At 38.6% G+C, this 26,111-nt stretch overlaps 1 protein-coding gene across 2 annotated transcripts in view; it reads left to right on the top strand.

Moving 5' to 3' along the window:
• Positions 1-1,280: 1,280 nt before the first annotated feature.
• Positions 1,281-26,111, top strand: part of LOC143888237 (ABC transporter D family member 1-like) — a 66,732-nt gene continuing 41,901 nt past the window's right edge. The window contains exons 1-6 of one of the 2 annotated variants that reach the window (XM_077392598.1): positions 1,281-1,506; positions 9,982-10,105; positions 11,692-11,944; positions 18,539-18,763; positions 20,797-20,994; positions 21,834-22,288. In XM_077392598.1, coding sequence (XP_077248713.1) covers positions 10,044-10,105; positions 11,692-11,944; positions 18,539-18,763; positions 20,797-20,994; positions 21,834-22,288 — 1,193 coding nt within the window. In that variant the 5' untranslated portion in view covers positions 1,281-1,506; positions 9,982-10,043. Of the gene's footprint in view, positions 1,507-9,915; positions 10,106-11,691; positions 11,945-18,538; positions 18,764-20,796; positions 20,995-21,833; positions 22,289-26,111 lie in introns of both variants that reach the window. The other variant, XM_077392597.1, reaches the window with a different exon arrangement.

Here is a 26,111-nt window from a genome sequence, read left to right as displayed (position 1 = left end):
TGGCACTACTCACCGTATTTTGATGATCGCACTCATTAAAATGTACGGTATGGCCCGTACCATAGGATGATCCAAACAGTCCATTAGATGGGCCACTGCCTACATTGGTTGTGCCCCAAAAATAATTTTCATTGGTTGATCCGAACCCTCCGATCTATAGCTAGTTATATGTTGATCCAAACTGTCCATGTGATGGAACACAACATTAATCGGTTGTGCCCGTAAAATCATTTTCATAGGTTGATCCCAACTCTCCAATCGATAGAGGTTTTCATAATTGTTGTTCCTTTTCAGGTGCCTGGAATCCGTCAATATCTTGTAAGTGTCCTGCATGAGTAATATAAAGTAGTTCTTTTATCATTGTCATATGTCTTTATCTCTGCTTGGTAGTTTGTTTTTGTAATTGTCATAGATAGGTACTATGGGTTGGTACTTTTCGTATGTAGACTATGATTTTACCCTCAAAAAATTTCTCATAGAGATAGATGTTAGATATCAGCAAATGGGTTAAATGGTAAAAGAGTAATGCTGATGTGTAAATCTCACAGAAAAAGAAAAGAAATTTCCTTTTTCTCTCTCTCTCTCTCTATATATATATATATATAGAGAGAGAGAGAGAGAGAGAGAGGATAACATCAAATTGGCCAACGGTGACTCCTATTATACACGTCCATTTTTGCCTCCACACTTAATAAGGTTAGGATGATCCTATCGAGCTTATTTTTTAGGCACACCATATCTATGTGAGGGCCCATCAAATGAATGCTTTGGATCACCCAAACAATGTGGCCCCAATTGTTATTTTAAAGTAGGGAGTAGATAACTTATCTACTCCAGGGAGTGCCTTTTCTTTTATCACATATATATATATATATATATATATATATATATATATAATATTGTTGATCAATGGTAGATACAAGGGAGCCCTCGTATAAAGAGCCGCATAAGGGCTCTTCATTGGATCCACGTCATTTTAGTTACATTTAAAATAGGTTGAAAAAGTAAAATCAGTTACAATTGATGATCCGGATCCAATCAAGAGCCTTTTTTGGATCTTCATGGAAGGGCTCCTTGTATCTATCATTCCTCGTATAGTTATTTGTTTTTTTTTTTTGAACATCATTAATTTCTCTTTAATTAACGGGGCAATGGAAAAAGTCTTAGAAAGAAAAAAAAAACTAAAGTGGGTGTGTCTATACTGAAAAAAGGGTGCTTAAATATCACGCCACCTGTCCGAACGAGCCTGATAAATTAAATGCTACCTACCTTTAATTGACCGTGCACATCTCTCTCTCTTTCCCCTCTTCTATTACTGCCTTCCATCTTCTCCTTCCTGAATCGATCCTCCCTCTCTCTCTCATATGTAATTTTGGGGGGGAATTTTAGAACCTAGGGTTTTCTCTTATTCAAGATTTGGGAGGTGAGAACGCGATTCTATTGCTATTTTCAATGGCGTGTATTCTCCTTTCTATGCCGATGTTGCTGCAATTTTCAAATCCTCAAGTAAGAGTAACAGATTACTTTTCTTCTCTCCCTCTCTCTATTTTTTTTCTTTTTCTTCTTCTCTATATATATGTTACAATGGACAGAAAACCCGCCTCAAATAAAGATTGTATCCCAGCTAGTTCCCTAGGGTTCTAAAAGATCAGGGCAGGGGTTTGAAGACAGAGAATTGGAGCAAAGGTGATTTTGGGTTATGGTGATTAGGGTTGAATTATTAGAATCAAGATAATGGGAACTGGAATCAAACTGTATTTGCCTAGGTTGTGGAGATCAGGGGATGATTTCATCACCTATTACATATGACTAATCCCATTTAAAAAATTCCACTCTTACAACTTGAAAAATTTCCAAATTGGAAGATGCCATGTTCTGACCTTAAAACACTATTCACATCTTCCTTTCATTGTGCCTACCCAAATCTACTTAAACTTCACCCAAAAAAATTAAATAAAAATCTCTAAACTTCATCGTAAATCATAATGGTTCGACTTGTTGTTTTTCGTGATGAATGACACCTATAAATATCACTATTAACATTAACATGGTGTCTCTGTCTCCTCTGATCTTTTGGTTCTCAATTGACCTTCTCCCAAATCAACATTACTGAATTTATGGCCTTGTTCATGGACTTCCCTTGTACTATGAGGATTTTCTTGCGAATATCCTTGAATTTTGTTTCTTACAAAGGTTTCAAATTGTTGTGATATGTGAAGAATATTTTCACCAAAGGCATCGTATTCTCTTGATACCAAATGGCATGTTCTCAATACTGTGAAAGAGGGATTTTGGCAAATTTGATTTAATGATGCTAAAAAATATCAAAGAAGAAAGACAGTACCTCTTAGTCCACTTTCTTTAAGTGGAGAGCTTGGGCCTTCTCTTGGTCTTGATTCTGCATAAGACGGTGTTGTTCTCTTCCATCTCCTTATACATTTTTCTACAAATAGGTACCTCATGTCATTCTCATCAAAATCTCTTGGACCTCTTCCTTCTCTCTCTTCAAAATGCTAAGTTCAAGTTCTGTTATCTTTCTAACGATTCAAAATGTTCTTATCATCTGTGTCTCCTTTCTTCCTCTATCTATTCATCACGTCCTTTCCTCTATGTATTCTCTCAACAAATCTTATTTAGTCGATCAAAATCCACATCTGTTGTTTGTAGTTCTCCACATTTTGGGTGAAGCTTTTTTTTTTCTCTCTCTTGGCAAACTTGCACCAGACTTAAAATAGGTCCATATAAGTAGCTCTGACTCAAAATTAGGCTCACAACAGCATGGTTCAATTAAGGTAGACATAAGATAGCAGCCTAAAATTAGGTTCATCGTAGCAAAAACATGCATTTGGCATTCTTTGCATAAACCCCACATTTTTTTGGTTGAAATCTTCCTCTTTTTGTGTAAAAACGTAAAATCTATTTATCTTTATTTGCATGAGGCCAGCTTCTCTCTCTTTGACCGCGCACACACGCCTTCGTCATATTCCTTCCTTTATCCTTTTGCTCTCTCCCTCTAAAGGGTTAGATCTTTTTTATTGCATGGGGACAGGTGATATTAGGTCATCATGATGGTACCTTCTATCCTCGTTCTGATACTTTCAAGGTTCAACAGATGGAGATGACAAGAAACTCCCATAGAAAACAACCACGAATTTTTACCTTCATCTCGTGCCTCGTCCTGGATCGCCTGGAATTGCTAGAATATGATCTTTACTTGTTCCTCCTAGAGTGGGTGTCTTTGGGTGGGCCGCCATTAAGAAGCGTATTCAGACGGTGGATTTAGGAGGAGGGGGATGTTGATTGTAAATCATTGTGCCCTTTGCATTGAGGATGGCGAATCTCTGAACATCTCTTTCTTCATTGCAAGGTGGCTAGGGAGGTTTGGGGAAGTCTTTGTGGAGAGATTCGGTATTTCTTGGGGTTTTCCCAAGGATATCCTTAAGACGTTGGAGTGGTGGCAATTCTCTCCTCGGTGTAAAAAAGGCAAGATAGTATGGAATATTTCCTTCCTAGCGGTGATTTGGGTATTGTGGAAAGAAAGGAACGCAAGAATTTTAAAGGTTTGGCGAAAAGTACTGCTTACTTATTGATGGGGACCATCATAGGGCCATATTTTAATTTTTAAGTGCGTTTTAGGTGTCTTTTAAGTCCTTTAAGTTATAGTACGGGTATTAGAGTCCTTTTACATCAAAATAACTTAAATTCTCTGAGTTATGTATGTTTTAAATAGGCCCCACATGTGTATTACGGGATTTTAAAGTAAGAATCAAGCAAGAGGGTATTTTGGTCCACAAGTGTTAGTTTTTCTTTAGGGTTAGAACTTTCTAGTTATCTTCTTTCTTCTTATATATTGTAAAGGGCACTTTAAAAAAGAATGCTATGTTATGCTATGAATGAATGAAAAGATTTGAAGTTTTTTCTTCTTGTGTGGATGTGATGTCTACTCTTACAAAGGTGTGATGCCTTGATCTCTCTAAGGTGCGATGCCTAGGAACCCCTTTGTGTGATGCCTTGGTTTTTGGTTGGTGAGATTCTGACCTTCCTTTCTTTCTCTCGTCCATGTTTCTTTTTTCTTTCCCCCCCTTAAATCCCATTGCTTAATCAATTTCTATAGATCAGCCCCAATCGGACCATCCAACGGGCTGATCAAGGCCAAACTTTGGTGTTTGTTACTTCTTTATAGGTTGTTCTCAGATATGCAAAACTCAGAGCAATCCAATGTTTGGATCCGATCCCGAAATTAGATCTGGACCGTCGATTTACGAAAATTACAGATTCTGTATTTTTACCCAGATTTACGAGCGGACGGTCGGATTTGCACCAAAATTGGATATATTGATTCCCATAATATTCTCTAACACGTATCCAAGAATCAAGTCAATCCAACGGTCAGATTGTTCCATATGACCCTTTTCTGATCTGTTGTTAGACTTTTTGCAGAAATTTAGATCCCTCCAATTGCAAATATTCCTTCATCTTCCTCCCACAGATCCGTCTTGCGTCAATTTTGTTATCTAAACCAAATATTATTTCAACGTTCGATCATCCTGCATCACTTATCATCCAAGGTTACGGCTCTAACGATCTTTTGGGCTACATCCCTTCCCTGTTTTAATTTTGTCTCCGCCTTTGATTTATGGAACGGTTGGCAAGTAGTGTGCAATAGTGGTGAAATGAATATCACTATAGCTCAAGATTGGGAGCTTCCTGAGCAAGGACTTCTCAAGCTTAATTTCGATGGTTCTAGTCTTGGTAACCTGGGCCAGGCGGGTATTGAGGGAGTCCTTAGAGACGAGGAAGGTGTGCTGAGGTGGTCATTCGCTGGTCCTATTGGTGTTGCGGATTCTAGTGAGGCGGAAGTTTGGGTGGTTCATAAAGGTATAAAACTTTTAGTGGGGGAAGATCTAAGTCGTGTGGTGGTGGAAGGTGATACCTTTAATTTTATTTGATGGTTGTCCGGTGCTCATCTCTTCCCTTGGCGTTTTGTGGATTTCTTTAATGAGATAAATGACATTGTGGGCACCTCTCGTATCTCCTATCGCCACGTTAGGAGGTCGGTAAATGGAGTGGCAGATGAGTTAGCCAAGCGTGGGGTTCATTTGGAGTCTCTTGAGCAATATGAATTTCTCCCTCCGTGATCTTTGGTGTTAATTTCTCTTGGTTGTATGGTTTGTATTTTACCTTTTTCTATTCTTTCTTCTGTTCCCCCCTTTGTTTTTTGACCATCTCGGTCATTTTAATGAAATTTTTTCCATTCAAAAAAAAAAAAAGTATCCCGAATTTGGGGCATGGACAACCAGAGATTAAAAAATTATCACTTGGCTTCATTGTGCTTCCTCACATTAGATTCTTGCTTGGGTTTTGCACATGCCTGCATCTTGAGATCTTCTGATGTTTCTCCATGATACTTGTGTGTAGCAATTTGGGGGTTGGATATTGCATGTTCTTCTTGAAGTAAATTACTGCACAAAACATAAATGATTTGAATAGGGGTCAAACCGTCAAAGTCATGATCTGGGTAGAGGCAAACAAAATTTTTGGCGTAACTTCTCCACCTATGGGCCTCTTATGAGTTATGGTGCAACACCTTCAGTTCGTGGGGATTCTTTTCACAACTTGTGACTTATTGGCCAGTCTTGTGCTCCTTGCATTCCAATTCTAGATTCACTAAATATTCATTAATCACCTGCCCCTACTAATCCTGCTCTTCGATGCCAAGTTTGTGGAAGGAAGAAATACAATGGAATAAAATACTATCACAGGCTCAACATTTATCAACAAATGTCTCTACGTGTCATATTAGTGACCGTATGACTGCTCTCTTACTTTTTTCGCTTTTAGAATCTTCTTAGATTGTTGATATGTATATCATAAACCGTATCTTTGATCAGCTATGTAATTTCTCACCTCTTATCCCATGTACTTGATACTCTCAAAATTTTCATTTCTTCCAATCTTTTATGGTTTCTATCCTTTTCTTTATGTTCTGGTCATCTCTCTCTTCCTATTTCCTTTGTGGTTCCTGGCATTAAAAAAAACGTTATATCTCCTTTTTTGAATTCACTAATGAATATCATTGTTACTCTGCCTTTATATGGTGTCTTTCTAAATGCTTGAAGAAAAGAACTCCCCCCCCTCTCTCTCTCTCCCGAAGTTCCCTATGGGTGAAGTGGACTCTTTGGTGGGCCATGCATGGAATTGCCGAGCATGCCCACGTGTATACCCCGAAACAGATTGGTAACACCTTAACTCCTCCCATATTGATGGGGCTATTGGCTCATGCATGCATCGCATGACAGCACCATCTCAATCTTGTGTTCCATGTGGTTATGATCAAGGTGCAATTATATTGTTTTGAATCCTATGTTTCACTCATACAAAGCACATTGTGAATGGTCATCACTTTGTGCTAGAAAAGTTTGAAGATGGTGAATTGCTGCTTCATTATATCTCTACTCAAGCTCAAGTTGACAAATTTTGTTATAGGAGATCTACATCAATTGCTAATTAGCAAGCTTTTTATTTCTACAGAAAACATATTAGCTCAAATACCATTAAAAAAAGAAAAGAAAATCTTGAATGGAGTTGTTTATTCATAAGCTTAAATGTAATGACTTACACGGGATACTGTTTATTCATATCGTGTACAATATTATTGTAAATAAATTTAAATGTAGCCGTTCAAATATGTGTGTGTGTGTGTTGGGGAGAGGGGGGGCGGGGGTGTAAATTAGCACTTAAAGAAGTGTTGCCATTCAAAAAAAAAAAAGCAATCAAGAAATGTCATATGAAAATGCATGTGTGTAAATATATGTATATGAATAATTATATATATGCATGTACATATACGTATGTATGCGTATGCACATAATTATGTGTATAAACACATGTATATGTACGGTTATATATGTAAAAAGAAAAGAGGAGAAAAGACTAGAAGAGAAAAGAAGAGAATATAAGAGAGGAGAAGCTAGGAGAGGAGAATAAAAGAGAAGAAGAAAGAGGAAGAGAGAAAGGGAGGAGAAATTTGTGAGATTGGGGTGGGTGGTGGGTTGGGGGGGGGGGGGGGGTGAGAAAGAGAGAGAGAGAAGAGATAAAAATTTCATCCAAATAGGTAGGTTCTGTGACCTACTTTGAGTTTTTGGAATACTTTTGGGGTTAATATGAAGGCATGTAAGTTCTCTCTTAGATTAGATTTTTCTTGAATATCCTAAGGCTTTTCTTCATATGAAATATGTTCCTAGAAGTTACTGTTTTTTATCCGTTTTATAAAATACAGAAAATTATTTTTCGCATGAATTAAACTCCCATGATTTTTCCTATTCATCCTTGATAAGTTAAAAATATGTGACCAAAAATTTGGTGAATTTGGATTTCATGATTTTCTTTTTAAATTCCATTTGTAACTGATAGTGAGAAACCCCTATATGAAATCCTGAATTTGACTATTGTCTGCTTTTTCCATTATAGCTACTTGTGGAATCATCAAATGAAAAATAATGTCTTCAAGGCTATTCTTTTTTTTTTTTGAATGGTAAAGAATTTCATTCCAAGATAAATGAGACCGAGAAGGTCTATACAAGGAGCAAAAATAAGAAACAACAATAGTACAATAATAAGCCCCCAAATGAACAGGAAAACACAGCAATCAAGGTAAAGGAAATCAAACAACTCCACCTCCGCGTCGACACCCTTTCTCTCGCGAATCTATTGGCTACCCCATTGGCCGACCGGCGGACATGGTGATACGATAAATTCGCGCCGCACACCCTATCCTGGATCTCATCAAAGAAAGAAGCAAATTTCCACGGATATGATTGGGATCCCTTCAGCCATCTTTTAACGTTCAGAGAGTCCCCTTCAATCACCACTTTGCTAAGGTAAACATTTTCAAGAAATTTAATTCCTTGATGGACCGCTCGTACTTTGGCTTCGTTTCCATCTACGACGCCAATTGGTAAGGAAAAGGATCGTCTCTTGGCTCCCTGATCATCGCTGAGAATGCCCTCTATACCCGACAGACCAGGATTCCCCAAACTAGAGCTGTCAAAGTTGAGCTTTAGAAACCCTGACGCGAGGTTCCCAGTCTTGGATAGTATTGGATTCCCATTCCGAGTCTCGGCAAATTTCCTTCCATCCATAGCATATATCATGGGCCGACACAAACCTAAAGGCAGGTTAGGTCCTCACGCAAGATATAGTAATAGCTATCACTTTATTGAATAGGAATTGCGGTCTCTTTGAGTAGGAATTCACGGCTTTTATTCTACACATAAATTTCTTTCAAATGACACGAATTTCAATTTCTGATATCATTTGCCACACTTTTGACTGGACCCAAGTTTGGTCATAGTATCTGTTACACTGTCACACTTGTCTGGTCCTGAATTTTCAGCTGAGTTGCTTGAAATTCTGGTGTCTTTGTGCAATGAATTTGATGTTGAAATTTTGTGATATAAAATTTTATCTTGTCTATGTTCAGAAGAAATTAGAATTATTCTTTTTGGACTTCTAGATTTTTAGATATAAATTTTATAAAATCATGTGTCTCAAAGTAATAAACTGTCTAGTAAGCTTTTAAATTTAATAATGAAAAATACGACTAAAATAGTCGTCTAATGATCTTTACGTTGGATATTTTTATGCCATCATATTTAATTTGATCTATTCATGTGTAAAATTTCATGCTTGGAATCTTTCTACACAAATTAAGAAAATCTATGAGCTATCTATTTTCAACGACGGCCAATTGGTGGCTGATTGTCAACACTTTGAAAATTCTGAATGAAATTGATGATTAAGATTATGAAATAGTGAACCATTCAAAAAAAAAAAAAATTATGAAATAGTGAAGTCTATTAGAATGTTTGAAAATTAGACTCTCACTTTAAAATCCATACTCGAAAGATGAGTTGTTTGAATTATTTAAAAATGAAAATGGAGCTATGAATCAAATGAAGTAAGGAGAAAATGGGAATAAAGGATATCTTTTGAACTCTGGCTCACTTCTAGCTCAGCGTCCTGGAGTATCTTGGAACTCATTTATTATCATGATTCCAAATCGCTTTCCAATTTTAACTTACCTACTTTTTCCATTTATCATCGTATCTTAGAACTTCTTTAACATTAAAGCCGAAGAAATGATATAATCTCAATTCACTCTTGAGATTGGTTGCAACCATATCTTCGCCTAGTGAAGTTCCATTAATTCCTTTCGTAACTCCGTAGCTGCCAACACAGATCCATGCATGTAAGAAGTTGATGTATCGATCCACCCTCTCAACTCTGAAAACATCTAGATAGAAGCTCAGGTTATCTTTGGCAAAACTTTATAGGATGATGAAGTATGAACACTCTTCTTGTTTGCCCGACGCAAAGCATGCCTGTTTAAAATTGAATACTCCCATGTCGGAGACAATTGCTTATTAAGATATTATTAAATAATGCAATATAGCTGACACTACCATCCCACACACGCTATGGGGAATAGCACATTAGATTTTATCCAATTCATTGCACATATAGGTCCTTGGGTAGTGATAGGACAATGTGCCCCCATTTTTGTACACCATGCTTGATTACATTTTTGAGATTTCTCTTGGTATGTGCTGCTTCGCCAAATCTGTCACATAAGGCCCTAAGCTTGCACGCAGATCCTTCCTCATCTCTCCCTCATTCTCACTCTTTTCTTCTTCTCTTTTCGTTTTTGGTTTGTGCATTGCTCTCTGTGTGCCATGCGTGAGTGAGTGCTTGCATGCGCGTGCGTATGTGTATGTGCGCGCGTCTGCGTCTTCGTGTGTTAATTTTCAGGATCTCACTGTCGTGTTATACTTTCTGTTATATTTGGACTAAACATGTTTATTTATGGAGTCATTTTGGGTTCCTAATCTTTTTTTCCCTCCACTTTTGTTGTAGGATAAACTTTGTAGGGGTGCAATTGTGGAATCTTACATTTTAATATGTTGGGTTTTCTGCTTCTAGAATCAACAAGGGAGTATTTAGTCATTGCTTGATAATCGCTAGTCAGAGAAGATTTATCTTCCATGCCTTCTCTTCAGTTATTGCAGTTGACTGAGCATGGTCGAAGTTTATTGGCTTCTAGGAGGTATGTCCAGATTTTATGTTTGTAGTTTTTTATTTTTCAAATGGTTCTTTGCTTTATTTTACTCATTGGTTAAATCTTCATCTATATCTATTTATTAGCCAGTATCTCTGATGGCTCACTATTTGTGGGCAACTGGGCATGAATGCATGCATAGGTATCAGCTATTCTTTTCTTAAATTGTGATTAAGTCCAACGTTTGCTGATTCTTCAGATGCTACTCTTTTTTAAAACAGATTCTTGGCTGGCAGCCAAATATGATTTGTCAGTGGAAAACAAACCTATACAAATTGTCTTTCACGTTATAGATATTTATTAGGATGAAATTTGGCTACCTTAAAAAAAATATATTAGTAGGACCATGAATTTACGATGTTCAGCTATACATTTTGAAGCATGAACTTTAATTTATAGCACATTATGAAATCAGTGAGCCTGCCATTTAAAAAAAATGAAATCAGTGAATCAGAGAAAGATATTTTTTCATAAATCAGCTCAATTAGCATACAGTGTCCTTGCTTTATGTTCTGTTTGTACAGTAATGATGTGGTTATAGATTGCTTCCTCTCGTGTCACAATATAATTTCCTCCTAAAATCTGTAAACATAAAAAATTTCTGCAGAATTATTCTTTTCTGGCAATCCAAGCAGGGCAAACAAGGCCTTAGTGGGCTAGCAGTCTGTATGAGAGCCCTGTTTTTCCTCAGTTCACATAGGTTTCATGCTTTGCTTATGACAAAACCAAAACACACTAATGTAAAAGTCAATAAAAAATAGGAACAGTCCTCTTGAGCTTAAAAGAAGAGTAACTCCGTTGTACCATTGTGACGCGCAAACAAACGTATGCACATGGTGATTGCCACGTCCATACCACGTTTTAGATTCGGGGTTTTTTTAAGGAAAATTTGCATTGCATGCTAAGCTAACACTATTATTAACCGATAAGCATTTTTCAATTTAGATGGTAGCAGAGCCTGTTTTTCCAGATTTTGGTTCCATGGTTGATTGCCTCAGTTAGTTTACATTTTCATGCTTGAATTCATTGTATCGGAAACACTAATTTATATATTATTAAATTATTGGTAATATTTAGTTCTCAAAACTATATAAATAATTGTTATGTTTAGTTCTCAAAACTATATAAATAATTGTTATGTTTAGTTCTCAAAACTATATAAACAATTGTTATCGTACCTTCACACAATCCTCTTACATGTTCACAATTAAATCCCTTTAATGAATGGGGTATGTCACAATTAAATCCCTTTAATGAATGGGGTATGTCACAATTAAATCCCTTTAACGAATGTGGTATGTATGTAATCTTTCTATGTAATGGAAAATCTCATCAATTCCAAGGATTAGTGCCCCGATATGCAAATGATAATAACAAAATATTTGAAAGACAACCTCATTAAATCTACTTGTCCCATAGATTTATTTAGGTTCGCTTGAAAGACATCCTTTTCAACCTTCTCTTTAGAGATTTATAGTTTAGAATTTCATATGAAATGAGTCATCTTTTTTTTACTAGTGTGTGTGGGGTTACCCTCGCCATTATGGAGCACTTACGTGTGTTTTCTTCAACAGGAGAACCTTGGCAGTAGCGACAAGCGTGTTAGTAGCTGGTGGAACGGCTGCATTCATTCAGTCACGATTCCGAAACAGATTTATTAGGCCTGATGGTTCTGAGAATCATGTTGTACTTGCTAATAATAAAGAAAAATCAAGAACCAGGACAAAAAAGGGAGGGTTGAAATCTTTACAGATTCTAGCTGCAATCCTACTCTCACGGATGGGCCAAATGGGCACAAGGAATCTTTTAGCTTTAGTGGCTATCGCTGTGAGCTTCTTGATGTTCATATTGCTCATATCCGATGTTTTGACATGCCTTTGTTTTTCTGTCGAACTCTTCGTGGATTTATTTTGCAGCATGCATTTTACTCTGTTATTCTGATACCCCACATGATAGTGTTAAATTATTGGCTATATTAGTTTGGGAACATTATATTTTCATTGCACTCTTCTAGTTCATTGTTGTTGAGAGAAAGATTTAAAGAAGAGAAAGTGAGTTAGAGATGTCTCCCCCTTACTAATTTATTTATATACTGAAAATAGCGGTACAATGACTAAAGTGCCCATAGGCTTATTCTAACACTCCCCCTCAAGCTGGAAGCTTGCTACAAATGTCACTCAGCTTTGCTTTATTCAATGGTTTTGTGAACATATCAGCCAACTGTTCTGCAGAACGAGTAAATACATCATGTATCTCCCATTTCTGGATTCTCTGACGAATGAAATGACAGTCGACTTCGATATGCTTTGTTCGCTCATGGAAGACTGGATTTGTTGCAATATAGATGGCCGCCCTGTTGTCACAATATAATTGTGAAGGTGAAGGAAACACAATGCCAATCTCAGATAGGAGTGATCTCAACCAAATAATCTCAGTAGTAGTATGCGCGATGGCTCTGTATTCTACCTTTGCACTTGATTTTGCAACGACGTCCTGTTTTTTAATTTTCCATGAAACTAGGTTACCTTCCACAAACGTACAATATTGGGTAGTCGATCTCCTATCAGTAGGAGATCCAGCTCAATCAGCATCTGAGAACCCCTCAATTTGTGTATGACCATGCTGTTTGAATAATAATCCCTTTCCTGGTGCACCCTTCAGATATTTGAGAATTTGAACCACTGCTGTCCAATGTGAAGTACAAGGGGAGGTCATGTACTGACTGACTACTCCGATGGCATAGGATATAACAGGACGAGTAACAATAAGATATATATAAGCTTGCCCACAAGCCTTCTATACCTACCAGGATCCTTCAACAAATCACCCTCTTCTGGAACCAGTTTCACATTTGGATCCATGGGTGCAGATACAGGCTTCACCCTAAGATTTCCTGTCTCTTCTAACAAATCCAGAACATACTTCCTATGTGATAGAGATAAACCACTAGAGGAGTACGCGACTTCTATCCCAAGAAAATATCTTAGACGTCCCAAGTCCTTTGTAGCAAACTCTTTTTGCAAGAAGGCTTTCAGTTTTCCCCCTGAGTCACTGCCTGTAATAATGATGTCATTGACGTATACAATCAACATAATACATCCTGCTGAGGACTGATAACTGAATACTGAGTGATCCGCGACACACTGTTTGAGGCCAGACCTCATAACTGCCTCACTAAACTTGCCAAACCATGCACGTGGAGACTGCTTCAACCTATATAATGATTTTCTGAGGCGACAGACTGATGAGGACAACTCCTCCTGAGCAACATAACCTTGAGGTTGCTCCATATACACCTCTTCCAGGAGGTCGCCATGCAGAAAAAGCGTTCTTGACAGCTAACTGGTGAAGTTGCCATCCATTATTGACTGCTAGGGACAGGAGGACTCGTACTGAAGGTATCTTCGCAACTGTGGAGAACGTCTCATTGTAGTCCACAACGAATGTTTGAGTTTAGCTCTTTGCCACAAGACGTGCCTTCAGTCGCTCAATAGTGCCATTAGGTAGATATTAATGGAGAATACCCAACGGTAGCCAACAGGTCGAGCACCAGCAGGTACAGAGACCAGATCCCACGTCTGGTTAGAATGTAGAGCACCATCTCAAGGTCCATGGCAGGTCGCCGGCCTGGGTGATTAAGAGCCTCATCCAAAGACTATGGTAACACAACAGACGACATAGAGAGTACAAAGCTTCTGAAAGCAGGAGTTAGATGATCATAACAAACAAAATTGGAGTGTCAGATACAACTACAGGAGAGGAAGATACCTGATGAGGCGGTAAAGGGGATCTCTGCCTGTGAGGACGATCTGTCGGCGTGAGGGTGACGTACCTGCGGCTGACGACGTTGATACTGGAACTTAATAGGCGGAGGGTCCATACTAGGAACACAGGATTCAACCTGACCAGTGGGGCAAGTGGAGGAAGGTTCTAAAGGAGCAGGAGAACTGGCCGGAAGGTTGGGTAGAGGGACACCTCAGGTTCCAACCTTGGAAATGAAGGAGCTGAGGTAGAACCAAAGAAGGATTCGGATTCAAAAAATGTTACATCAGCTGATACAAACCATCGGCGCAGATGGGGATTGTAGCAACGATATCGTTTCTGGGTACGAGAGTAGCCCAGAAAGATACATCGTTCTGAACGGAGATCCAATTTATTGCGACTAGGACCCGAATGATGGACCAAACATACGCAGCCAAAGACACGGGTAAGTGGGAATGAATCCTAATGTGGATATATATTGTAAAATGGAGAATCACCATTCAGCACGGAAGACAGAAGGCGATTGCAAGAAAACAAGCAGTGAGAATGGCGTCAGACCAAAAGGTTTTAGGAACCTGCATCTGAAGGATGAGAGTATGAGCCACCTCAAGGAGATAGTGGAGTTTCCTTTTGGCGACACTGTTCTGTTGCGAGGTGTATGCACAAGATGATTGATGGATAATGCCATGAGAGGAGAGGTAGTCCTGAAACCCATTAGTAGAAGAGGAAAATTCACGAGCATTATCAGTACGAAGGCATTTAAGACTGCAACCAAATTGATTCTTTATTTCATTGTGAAAATTTTTAAAAGCAGAAAAGACCTGAGAGCGGTCTTTCAGTAAATACACCCAAGTCATACGAGAATAATCATCAATAAAAACTACAAAGTACTTGAATCCATTATTTGACGCTACCCTAGAAGTTCCCCATACATCGGAATGAACCAGTTGAAATAGACTATCGACTCTACTAACAACTTGGGAAGGGAAAGTCACTCTGTGATGCTTCTCGAGTTCACAGGACTGACACTGAAAATGAGAAAATGAAGCAGGAACTAGTTTTGCTGGACTGAAAATGAGAAACTGAAGCGGGAACTAGTTCTGCTGGAGGCACTGAAGTGATGGGTGACCAAATCGACAGTGCCACTGAAAGGCATCCATTGAACTATGTAAAGCTGATGAAGAAGGGCTGCAGTCAAGGCGGTAAAGGCCATCCACCTCACGTCCCGATCTAATCGTCCTTCCAGTCGAAAGATCTTGAAAAACACAGTAAGAAGGATAAAATGAGATAGAGCAAGAAAGGTTCTTCGTAATTTCACTGACAAACAATAAACTAATGGGAGACTTAGAGACACACAAGACAGAAGATAGAGGAAGATGAGGTGAAGGACAAGTGGTGCCAATACCAGTAATGGGTGTAGTGGAACCATCAGCTAAAGTAATGGACTGAAAAGCAGATGGAAATGTGCGAAAAGAAGAGAGCTGGGAAGAGTTACCAGTCATATGATTTGAGGCTCCTGAGTCAATGATCCAGGACCTTGAGGTAGAGAGTAAAGTTGTAGGTGAACTACTTGGCTGAGCAAAGCTTGTTGTGGCATGGGAGGCACTCTGTCGAAGACGCTACAGCTCCTCATAATCTGCCCTCGTAAAGGTGAATGAGTCATCAGCAGAAGTAGAGGCAGGGGTCGGAAGAACTGTGTCAGAAGCGCTGATCGAGGCGGGTGAAGCTCTGGGTGCAGCGTGTAACAAGTTTCAATAACGTGGCTATCACGTTGGCAGTGACTACGGTAAGGACGGCCACCACGACCACCACCACGGCCACCACGACCACGGGCTCGCGAAGAGGAACCACCTCCCCGGGGAGGGCAAGGACCACTGCCGCCATCATATGCCGCAAGAGCATAACTGTCAGAGGAAAGGCGGGAGGGAGTCTCGCCAAGGCACTGCTGAGCGCGTGAGTAGGCCTCACGCAACGACGGAATGTTGCCAGAACCAAGAATCTGATGATGCAGATGAGTAAACTCTGGGCCTAGGCTTTCAAGGTAGTGCACCACTCTAATCTGTTCCCGTTGACGCCGGAGGACATTCACATCAGAAGTGAGGGGTAGGAAAATGTCAAGCTGCTGACATAAAGAAATGAACTGCCCATAGTGAGCCTCAAGAGACATATCACCACGACGGAGGCGTATCCACTCAGAGTAAGTAGAACAGATACATGTGAGGTTCTCTACCCCAGAATAGGTCAAGGCAGTGTGATCCCAGATCTCCTTCGCAGTCGGGAGGAGGATCAGGATAGAATAAATGGAAGGGGTTATACTCTGCCATAGAAGACTCCGAATCAGCACATCTTCCTGTTCCCAACGAGGATATGTAGGATCCTTAGGGGAAGGAGGATCCTCACTAAGAAAACGGACCTTACCCCGTCTAAGAAGGTACGTCTCAATCGCAACCTTCTAGGGATAAAAATAACCGTAGGGCTCTAATACCATGTTGAGAGAGATTTAGAGAAGAGAAAGTGAGTTAGAGATGTCTCCCCCTCACTAATTTATTTATATACTGAAAATAGCGGTACAATGACTAAATTGCCCATAGGCTTATTCTAACAATCATCATCAATATATTCCAAACTGAAAGAGTTCCAGTTTTGTTTTGTGTTTCTGCTGCCCCTAGGCCATCGTGAATATTTGACATGAGACTATGCACCCATTTAAAAGTACAAGTTAGAAAAGTTTTTGGTCGTGTACAAAGATCAAGTTCAAATAAGATCATGCTCGATGTGCAGCAAAACAGCAAGATAATATTGGAGAAACACAGTCACACAAAGACGAGAACATAAGATTTATGTGGTTCGGCAGTTTGCCTACATCCATGGGCGAAGAGTTTCATTATTTCAGTTTATGGTTACAAACTCTCCTTCTCGGCCAAGAAATAATGAAGAAAACCTTAGAAATACCGTCTCAAATAGGATCACACTCTATGTGAAGCAAAAAGTCAAGATAAGATGAGAGAAACACAATCACACAAAGATAGGAACAAAAGATTTACATGGTTCGGCGGTGTGCCTACATCCCGTAAGCCTAATACGTTGCCTATATATCAACGCCACTACAACAAGAAAATTACTGAAAAGCCATTTAGCTCAAAACCGAAAACTAAATTTTCCTTCCGGGCTCTGCCCCAGAAACCTCAGTAGGGGAGTGCTGCCCTGTGCCCCCAGCGATCTGATTATGCAGCTCGACCCACGTATGCATCGCGCACATTATTCCGTCAGGGTGCTGTATCACCGACAGAATACAAGCCATCTGCACAACAGGGCGCATGCTAGGGATAGTTGGGTGTCAACATTGGGTTTTATCCTTGTGAGGTATGACTATTTGAAGGTATGCTGCTAGTGAGGTGTAAAGGTGGAGGTGGCTTCGAGAGTACGAGTACGATACATGGTGAACACACATATCACACTGCTATGAACAGAGGGACCCAAAGCGTGTGGCATCAAAATGACTTTTGGATGATCATTTCAGGTGCTAACAGTGATTGCCGGTAGAATGGAAGCCACACATATCACACTGCTATGAACAGAGGGACCCAAAGCGTGTGGCATCAAAATGACTTTTGGATGATCATTTCAGGTGCTAACAGTGATTGCCGGTAGAATGGAACCTATCAGACACACATTTAGGAAATTGTGGCTTAAAAAGCCTTTTTTTTTCCTGTGCGGTTTCTCAGTTGAGGATTATAGCCATGCAATGTTTTCTGTTTGCCCTTTAGCTAAGTTTTCTTTGAATGGAAGAAAAATAATTAGCTAAAGGGGGAAAACAGAAAACATTACATGGCCATGGCTATGATCCGCAACTGAGAAAAATAAATGGCTACTTGAAGGACCTGCATAACATATAGCATTGCAGTGACCCGAACATGCACAGGGATGTTGCAGGCACATTTAGAAGGAAGCATTTTCAGCCTTTGTAATAGTTGGGATATGAATTTTTTAGCATTGCAGTGACCCGAACATGCACAGGGCTGTTGGAGGCACACTTAGAAGGAACCATCATCAGCCTTTGTAGTAGTTGGGATATGAATTTGTTAGCAAGACGTGTATTGTGCACCATTTTTTGGAAATCCTTATAATGTTTACACAAAAGGAGCTAATATTTGTCACCTGTTTTTTATGTCATATACCTCAGCCCTCAATTTAGATTCTTTTATTAGCATACACTCTCGTTAGGAGTTGCAACTGCCAGTGAAAAGAAAATACAAAAATAAACAGCAGGTGCATTTTACTGAAACAAGAGGGGTGTAAATATCAGTTCCCTTTCAAAATTTCTGTAAAGTTGATTCAGCCATTGTAGGTACATTGTTTGATTTCAAAGTTAGATATATACTTATATTTCTTCCATGACGAACACATGCTGACACTGTTGTGGTAGTTTGTGTTATGCACACTTAATTGTTTCACTTTGCGTTATGAATAGTTGTGTGCTAGAATAGTTTCCATGTGAGCGTGGAAGTAATTGGTGCTGGGCAGAAATTATTTTTTCGGTCTTTGCATTTATTATGTGGACTTTGGATTTCATGTATGTAAAGTCTGAGATAAAAGCATAAGCACCTATGGCTAGTTTGTGCTTTAAACTGGATATTGACACCACATTTTATGCCTCAGGTGTTGCGAACAACTTTGGGTAATAGACTGGCAAAAGTACAAGGATTCCTGTTTCGAGCTGCTTTTCTTCGACGCATACCGACTTTCCTGCGCTTAATTGTTGAAAATCTTATTTTATGCTTTCTTCAATCTACCTTATTTTCCACATCAAAGTACTTAACGGGGTTATTGAGTTTGCGGTTCAGAAAGATATTGACGGTTCTTATTCATGCAGATTATTTTGAGGTATTTTGTGGTAATCCCTTTTCTGCATGCCATGGATATATGGTACATATGATTCATTATTTGTTGCTGAAAAGGCTTTTGTAAATGCCATTTATTGATCCATAAAGTAAATACCCTATGCCACTGATGTCATTTCATCTTTTGGAGCAGTTTGTTTGAATGAATTTCGATGCTTCCATTTGTACACATTTATTTTTCTTTTCACTTCTCTTCTGTTGGGGGTTATGACATTGGATCATTTTTAATTTGTTACACTAAGCAAATGGAGAAACATGTATCCTTATCTAAAATCTGCTTACCATGCTTCAAGCAAACTAGGATTTAATAGATCTTAAGCAAATGATCACACCATACTCACCGGAAACTTCCTAGTTGGATTGGAAGCTCGCTTCATAAGCTAAGTTCTTCTCGCTTCCCAAATTTAGGGGAAGTGCGCTTCCTCGACACTTCCTACGCGTTTCCTCTTAATTGAGAGTATGCTTCCTATTTGGGTGATTCTTTCTTCATAAAAGAATATTTTCTCCTTTTAATAATGCCAAAGGAGCCTATTTTTTTTTTAAAGTGCATTTAAAAATTCTAAAATTCATCTTAAGTTTCAAATAAAAATTATGTTGATCTTCTTTCTAATTAGTCGTGAAGTCTTCGTTTTACGTGTAATCCTTACCTATATTAACCCTTCGTCTCTGACCTACCACAATCCTATTCTTTCTATGTACTTCTTGTTCGCTTATGTTAGAAATGGAGAGAAAGAAGAAGAGGAATGAAGAAGATGGTGAGTCTCCACTAAGGAGCCAACACCAAACCTTGCTGAACTCTCTCTCTCTCTCTCTCTCTCTCTCTCTCTCGTTTTCCACAAACTGAAATTTCCTACGCCATTGAATTTCTCCTCCTCAAACATGGCGTTTGTCAACGCTGCAATCGCTCTAATACCACTTTGTTGAACACTGAGACATCTCTAATCTCTCAAAACAGGATCAATCTTGATGTACTGCCAACAAAAAGATAAGATGCAAGAAACACAAGCACACAAAGTAGGAAATCACAAGATTTGCGTAGTTCGACAGTGTGTCTACGTCCATATGAGGAGAGTTTCACTATTTTGATTAGGGTTACAATCTCTCTTTTTTGTTCTCTCATCCAAGAAATGCCTAAAAAATAAACCGCACACATGTGACACTAATATGTGGCTTATATATATTAATGCCTCACACTTATTAGTCTGCTAGGGTGATGAATCACTGCCAAAATACAAGATATCCGCACAACAAAACTTTTAGTATACGTTGTCGGTAAAGTTGGCTACTTTGTTTGGTTCTTTATTAAAATGAAAAATTGTCGTTGAGCTTATTTCACGTTGTGTTTGTTAGAATTTATGATTTCTAGATGCGACTTCTCTATTTGAACGCACCAATCCCATTTATAATATGCCACTTAGTATGTTTGTTGATGTCCTTGGTAAAATAAACTTCGTTTAAACAGAATATAGGACCACATATCTAGGATATTGACATCCATTTATCCAATCATCAACTATGACATGTACTTTCCATTCATTCAACAGTATGCTTAGCAAGCCCATCCGAAACGGTATTTTCTTCTCTATGGGTATTTGAGACTAAAAGTTTAACATTTCCATACCACCATGGGGTGGAAGAATATTGTTTGTCTCCCTAACCGTCATCTAGAAATTGGCAGTATGCCTTGGTCATTTGGAATAGTCATGGAGTTTGTAAAAATGTTTGATACATGGATAGTTTAAGTATGCACTCTTTATGGCTTGAAGGTTCCTTGGAAATGCCGTATGCCTTCAAATTCTTCATTGTTAAACATATATCCTGTTGTACAAAAGATCATAGAAATCCATTAATTCAACCTACTGATTATATTTTGACCACTAGTCCTTTCATTAGAGTAATTTTTTTGTATCTAATTGCTAGGGGCAACTTTTATGGATGAATAATATAATATTCAGCCCATATCTAGAGTAATAGAGATCTTAATACACCGTTCCTTTGATTTCTTTTGGGTTCCAGAATATGGCATACTACAAAATTTCACTTGTTGATGGCCGAATTACCAATCCAGAGCAACGAATTGCAAGTGATATACCGAGGTTCTGTGAAGAACTGAGCGACCTTGTACAGGAGGATCTGACAGCTGTTACAGACAGTCTGCTTTATACTTGGCGCCTGTGTTCTTATGCGAGCCCAAAATATATACTTTGGATATTGGTAGGTGTTTCTACCTCTTATAGTTAATGGAAGGGATTCTTTCATATTTCTCTAGGCATCTTCATGATTTTGGGAACCTGCACTGTTGTCACAATATTTTCAGAAACAAGATTTTCTCAATTATTTTAGAAATAATGATGTTTTCTTGAGAATTCATAACAATATTTTTCAAGTCTTTAGAAAAAAATGATTTTTTCTAGAGGATTCCCAATTTTTTTGCGATAATGCTCTTTCCACTATGTTTGTGCTCTGTTATTATTTTTTAAGCACTCTTTACCCTGTTTCCAACTTTTTCCACTATTTATTTATTTATTTTCCATTTTTCCTATTATTATCTTACAAGAAACCTAAGGGCCTGTTTGGCTGTTAGGAATTGTTTTTAATGATAAATCAGGTGTATCCAAGTGGAGATGAGGGTGAAATCGCTAAAAATTAGGAAACACAGTCCCGGAAACTAGTGTCTCCAGTGATGAGAAGTTGCTAAAAATCGGGAAAAGGTGGATCCGGTTTTGAGTAGATTTTTTTGTTTCCTTATTTTTAGCAACTTCTCATCACTGGAGACACTAGTTTCCGGGACTGTGTTTCCTGATTTTTAGTGATTTCACCCTCATCTCTACTTAAAGACGCCCGATTTATCATGAAAAACAATTCCTGACAGCCAAACGTGCCCAAGTGTTTGGAAATATCCTGATAAATTTTCAAGACCTACTGAGAATGATATTTTTCACTATGCAGTGAACTATATTTTCACTTTACAGTTTTTCTGTATAAGGTATTACAATAATTGATATTCTTGTGATTCGCTGTTGGCCACACAACACATTTTGTCGCTTTTACAGGCTTATGTAACAGGTGCAGGGGCTGTGATTAGAAACTTCTCTCCTGCATTTGGAAAACTGATGTCCGAGGAGCAACAGTTGGAAGGGGAATATAGACAGCTTCATTCACGGTTAAGGACCCACGCTGAAAGTGTGGCATTTTATGGTGGGGAGAATAGAGAGGCATCTCATATCCAGCAGCAGTTCAAGACTCTTGTTAGACATATGAATCTTGTTCTGCATAACCATTGGTGGTTTGGGATGATTCAAGACTTTCTGTTGAAGTACCTTGGTGCTACAGTCGGAGTTATCCTGATTATTGAGCCCTTTTTTGCTGGCAATCTGAGACCTGATACTTCGACTCTAGGACGGGCAGAGATGTTAAGTAATCTAAGATATCATACAAGTGTGATCATAACTTTGTTTCAGTCGCTGGGCACTCTTTCTATCAGTTCACGACGACTAAATCGTCTCAGGTTTTTGTTTGATCCAGTCTTGATCTGTATATTTATTTCATAGAATCAGTTCCACACACGCACGCAAAAGCCAGTCGCGAAACGGCACACAAATACATGCAAAAGTCAGTTGTGAAACGGCTTTCTGCGAAATTGCCTAGCAAGCTCCTATAATATATATATATATATATATATATATATATATATATATATATATATATATATATATATATATATATATATATATATATATATATAGAGAGAGAGAGAGAGAGAGAGAGAGAGAGAGAGAGAGAGAGAGAGAGAGAGAGAGAGAAAGCGGTTTCTACACACGTGTAGATAAGTTATCTACACACTAGCTTAAAATACAGTGGAGGGCATATTGTTTGGGTGATCCAAACCATTCATTTGATTGGCCTTCACATAGATAGGGTGTCCATAAAAAATCAGCTCCATAGGATCATCCCAACTCTACGATTTGTGGAGGTAAAATGGACGTGTATAAACCTTCACAAATTTGTCCATTTTTTGCCTCCACCGTTCGAAGGGTTAGGATGATCCTATGGAGCTGATTTTTTGTGGACACCCTATCTATGTGAGGGCCAATCAAATGAATGGTTTGGATCACCCAAACAATGTGGGCCTCCACTGTATTTTAAGCTAGTGTGTAGATAACTTATCTACACATGTGTGTAGAAACCGTTTTATCTCTCTCTCTCTCTCTCTCTCTATATATATATATATATATATATATATATATATATATATATTATCTGAGCAGCTCTCACAAACCATAGGGGGACCACATTATTTGGATGATCCAAAGCATTCATTTGATAGGCCCTCATATAGATAGTGTGTGCCCAAAAAATCAGCTCCATGGGATTATCCTAACCCTTCAAACTGTGGAGGCAAAATATAGACAAATTTGTGAAGGTTTATACACGTCCATTTTTAACTCCACAAATCGTAGGGTTGGGACGATCCTATGGAGCTGATTTTATGGGCACACCCTATCTATATGAGGGCCTATCAAATGAATACTTTTGATCATCCAAATAGTGTGTGTGTGTGTGTGTGTGAGAGAGAGAGAGAGAGAGAGAGAGAGAGAGAGAGAGAGAGAGAGAGAGAGCAGTTGCTCGGATAAGCTTATCTGAGCAGAGCTCACAAACCATAGGGGGGCCACATTATTTGGATGATCCAAAGCATTCATTTGATAGCCCTCATATAGATAGTGTGTGCCCAAAAAATAGCTCCATGGGATCATCCTAAACCTTCAAACTGTGGAGGCGAAATATAGACAAATTTGTGTAGGTTTATACACGTCCATATTTAACCCATTCATTCTGCTCAAATAAGCTTACTTGAGCAATTCCTCACAAACCATTTCCTCTCTCTCTCTCTCTCTCTCTATATATATATATATATATATATATATATATATATATAGAGAGAGAGAGAGAGAGAGAGAACGGTTCCTACACATATGTGTAGATAAGTTATCTACACACTAGCTTAAAATACAGTGGGGGCCACATTATTTGGGTGATCCAAACCATTCATTTTTAAGGCCCTCACATAGATAGGGTGTCCACAAAAAATCAGATCCATAGGATCATCCTAACCATTCGAACTGTGGAGACAAAAAATGGACTAATTTGTGAAGGTTTAAAGACGTCCATTTTACCTCCACAAATCGTAGGGTTGTGATGATCCTATTGATCTGATTTTTTGTAGGCACCCTATCTATGTAAGGGCCTTTAAAATGGATGGCTTGGATCACCAAAACAATGTGGGCCCCCACTGTATTTTAAGCTAGTGTGTAGAGAACTCTCTACACATATGTGTAGGAACCGTTTTCTCATATATATATATGAGAAAACGGTTCCTACACATATGTGTAGAGAGTTCTCTACACACTAGCTTAAAATACAGTGGGGGCCCACATTGTTTTGGTGATCCAAGCCATCCATTTTAAAGGCCCTTACATAGATAGGGTGCCTACAAAAAATCAGATCAATAGGATCATCACAACCCTACGATTTGTGGAGGTAAAATGGACGTCTTTAAACCTTCACAAATTAGTCCATTTTTTGTCTCCACAGTTCGAATGGTTAGGATGATCCTATGGATCTGATTTTTTGTGGACACCCTATCTATGTGAGGGCCTTAAAAATGAATGGTTTGGATCACCCAAATAATGTGGCCCCCACTGTATTTTAAGCTAGTGTGTAGATAACTTATCTACATATGTGTAGGAACCGTTCTCTCTCTCTCTCCTCTCTCTCTCTCTCTCTATATATATATATATATATATAGGAAAAGGTTTCTGAGCTCGAGCTCAGAAACCACCACTCCCATAGTTGTTTGACTCATCCAACCCATTCATTTTATAGGTTATGATTATGGTTATGGTTATGGTTAGGATTATAGGTTATGGTTAGGGTTATGATTTGTGGAGGTTTAGAATGGATTGCTAGAAAATGGGCTTCTATAGATTGAATGGTTAGGATTATGGTATGGAGATGGTTTGTTAAGAACACCTTATCTATGTGAGGTCCTATAGAATGAATGGGTTGGCTGATTGAAACAACATGGAGATGGTGTATTTATAGAGCTCTAGCTCAGGCTGAGAGAGAGAGAGAGAGAGAGAGAGAGAGAGAGAGAGAGAGAGAGAGAGAGAGAGAGAGAGAGAGAGAGAGAGAGAGAGAGCTGATCCTGTGTAATACATGGTTTTAAATTTCCACCGAAACCGACACGAAACGACCGAAATGTTTCTGTTTCCATCCACACCGAAATGACCAAAATGTATAAAACCAAAAGCGTAAGCGGAATAGTGGTATACATATATTTTGGGAAGTGATGTATCCGCGCCTTTTGATTACTTGGGACACCCAACAGCCGTGTACATGGCAATGAGCCCCATTGAATCCTTCTGTCGTGAAGTACATCGGCCCCTCTGCAGTCATTGATACACTACTGCTGGGTGTCCCAAGTAATCAATAGGGGCGGATATATCACTTCCGTATATTTTTTTGATTGGTATTTAATAGTTGTATATTGTATCAGTATGCATGACGTAATTATATTTATATAAATTGCATGCAAAATGTGGTGCATGTATTATATATAAATATTGATATGAATTACATGTCAAAATTGCTATGTACTAAATTATTAGAGACGCGCGACAATGCATAGCGCTAGGTGTTCGATGTTCTTAAACCATTATGGATGGTTGTCTTGCTTCTATGATGGTTTCTAAGTGTATATTTGAGCTTATTCTAGCACTTCCTGAAATTTCATTGTTAAATTCTATCATTCCCATATGTTTCCATATGTTCCGATCATTTTACAGGATTTCCACCGAAATTCCCATTGAAACACTCAGTTTCCATGGAGGCCAAAACCGAAAGCGAAACATTTCTATTTCCACATACACGCACGCACGCACACTCGCGCGCGCACACCTTTATTTGTATTGTACATTTCCATGCTCAAGTGGATATTCACTCATACAATTTCTGTAACTGCGAAACTAACATTGTTATTGCATATCACCAACTATGTAAGTTTCAAATAGTTATGAAAATCTCCAGTTCACAGATTATATTTAGAATAAAGTCAACTAAAGGAATTAATTCTAATATGAAACAATTTGTCCCATTCGAGACACTCAGTTGCTGATTTTTCAATTGTAACATAGTAACTCTGGAAATTTGTTTTGATTTAGCCTCAAAATGGCAATTGTCTATGTATATGGTGCGACATCTATGTTTGAGTCTGTTTGACTTTTTTATTGTTTCGGCTGGAAGATGAGTATTTAGTGAATATACTATCTGTT

Source organism: Tasmannia lanceolata, unplaced genomic scaffold, assembly GCF_043159265.1.
Source record: "Tasmannia lanceolata isolate RefF3 unplaced genomic scaffold, GAP_Taslan_0.1 ptg000012l, whole genome shotgun sequence".
NCBI lineage: Eukaryota > Viridiplantae > Streptophyta > Magnoliopsida > Canellales > Winteraceae > Tasmannia > Tasmannia lanceolata.
Note: the sequence above shows the minus strand (reverse complement) of the source record. Positions and strands in the feature narration are given on the sequence as shown.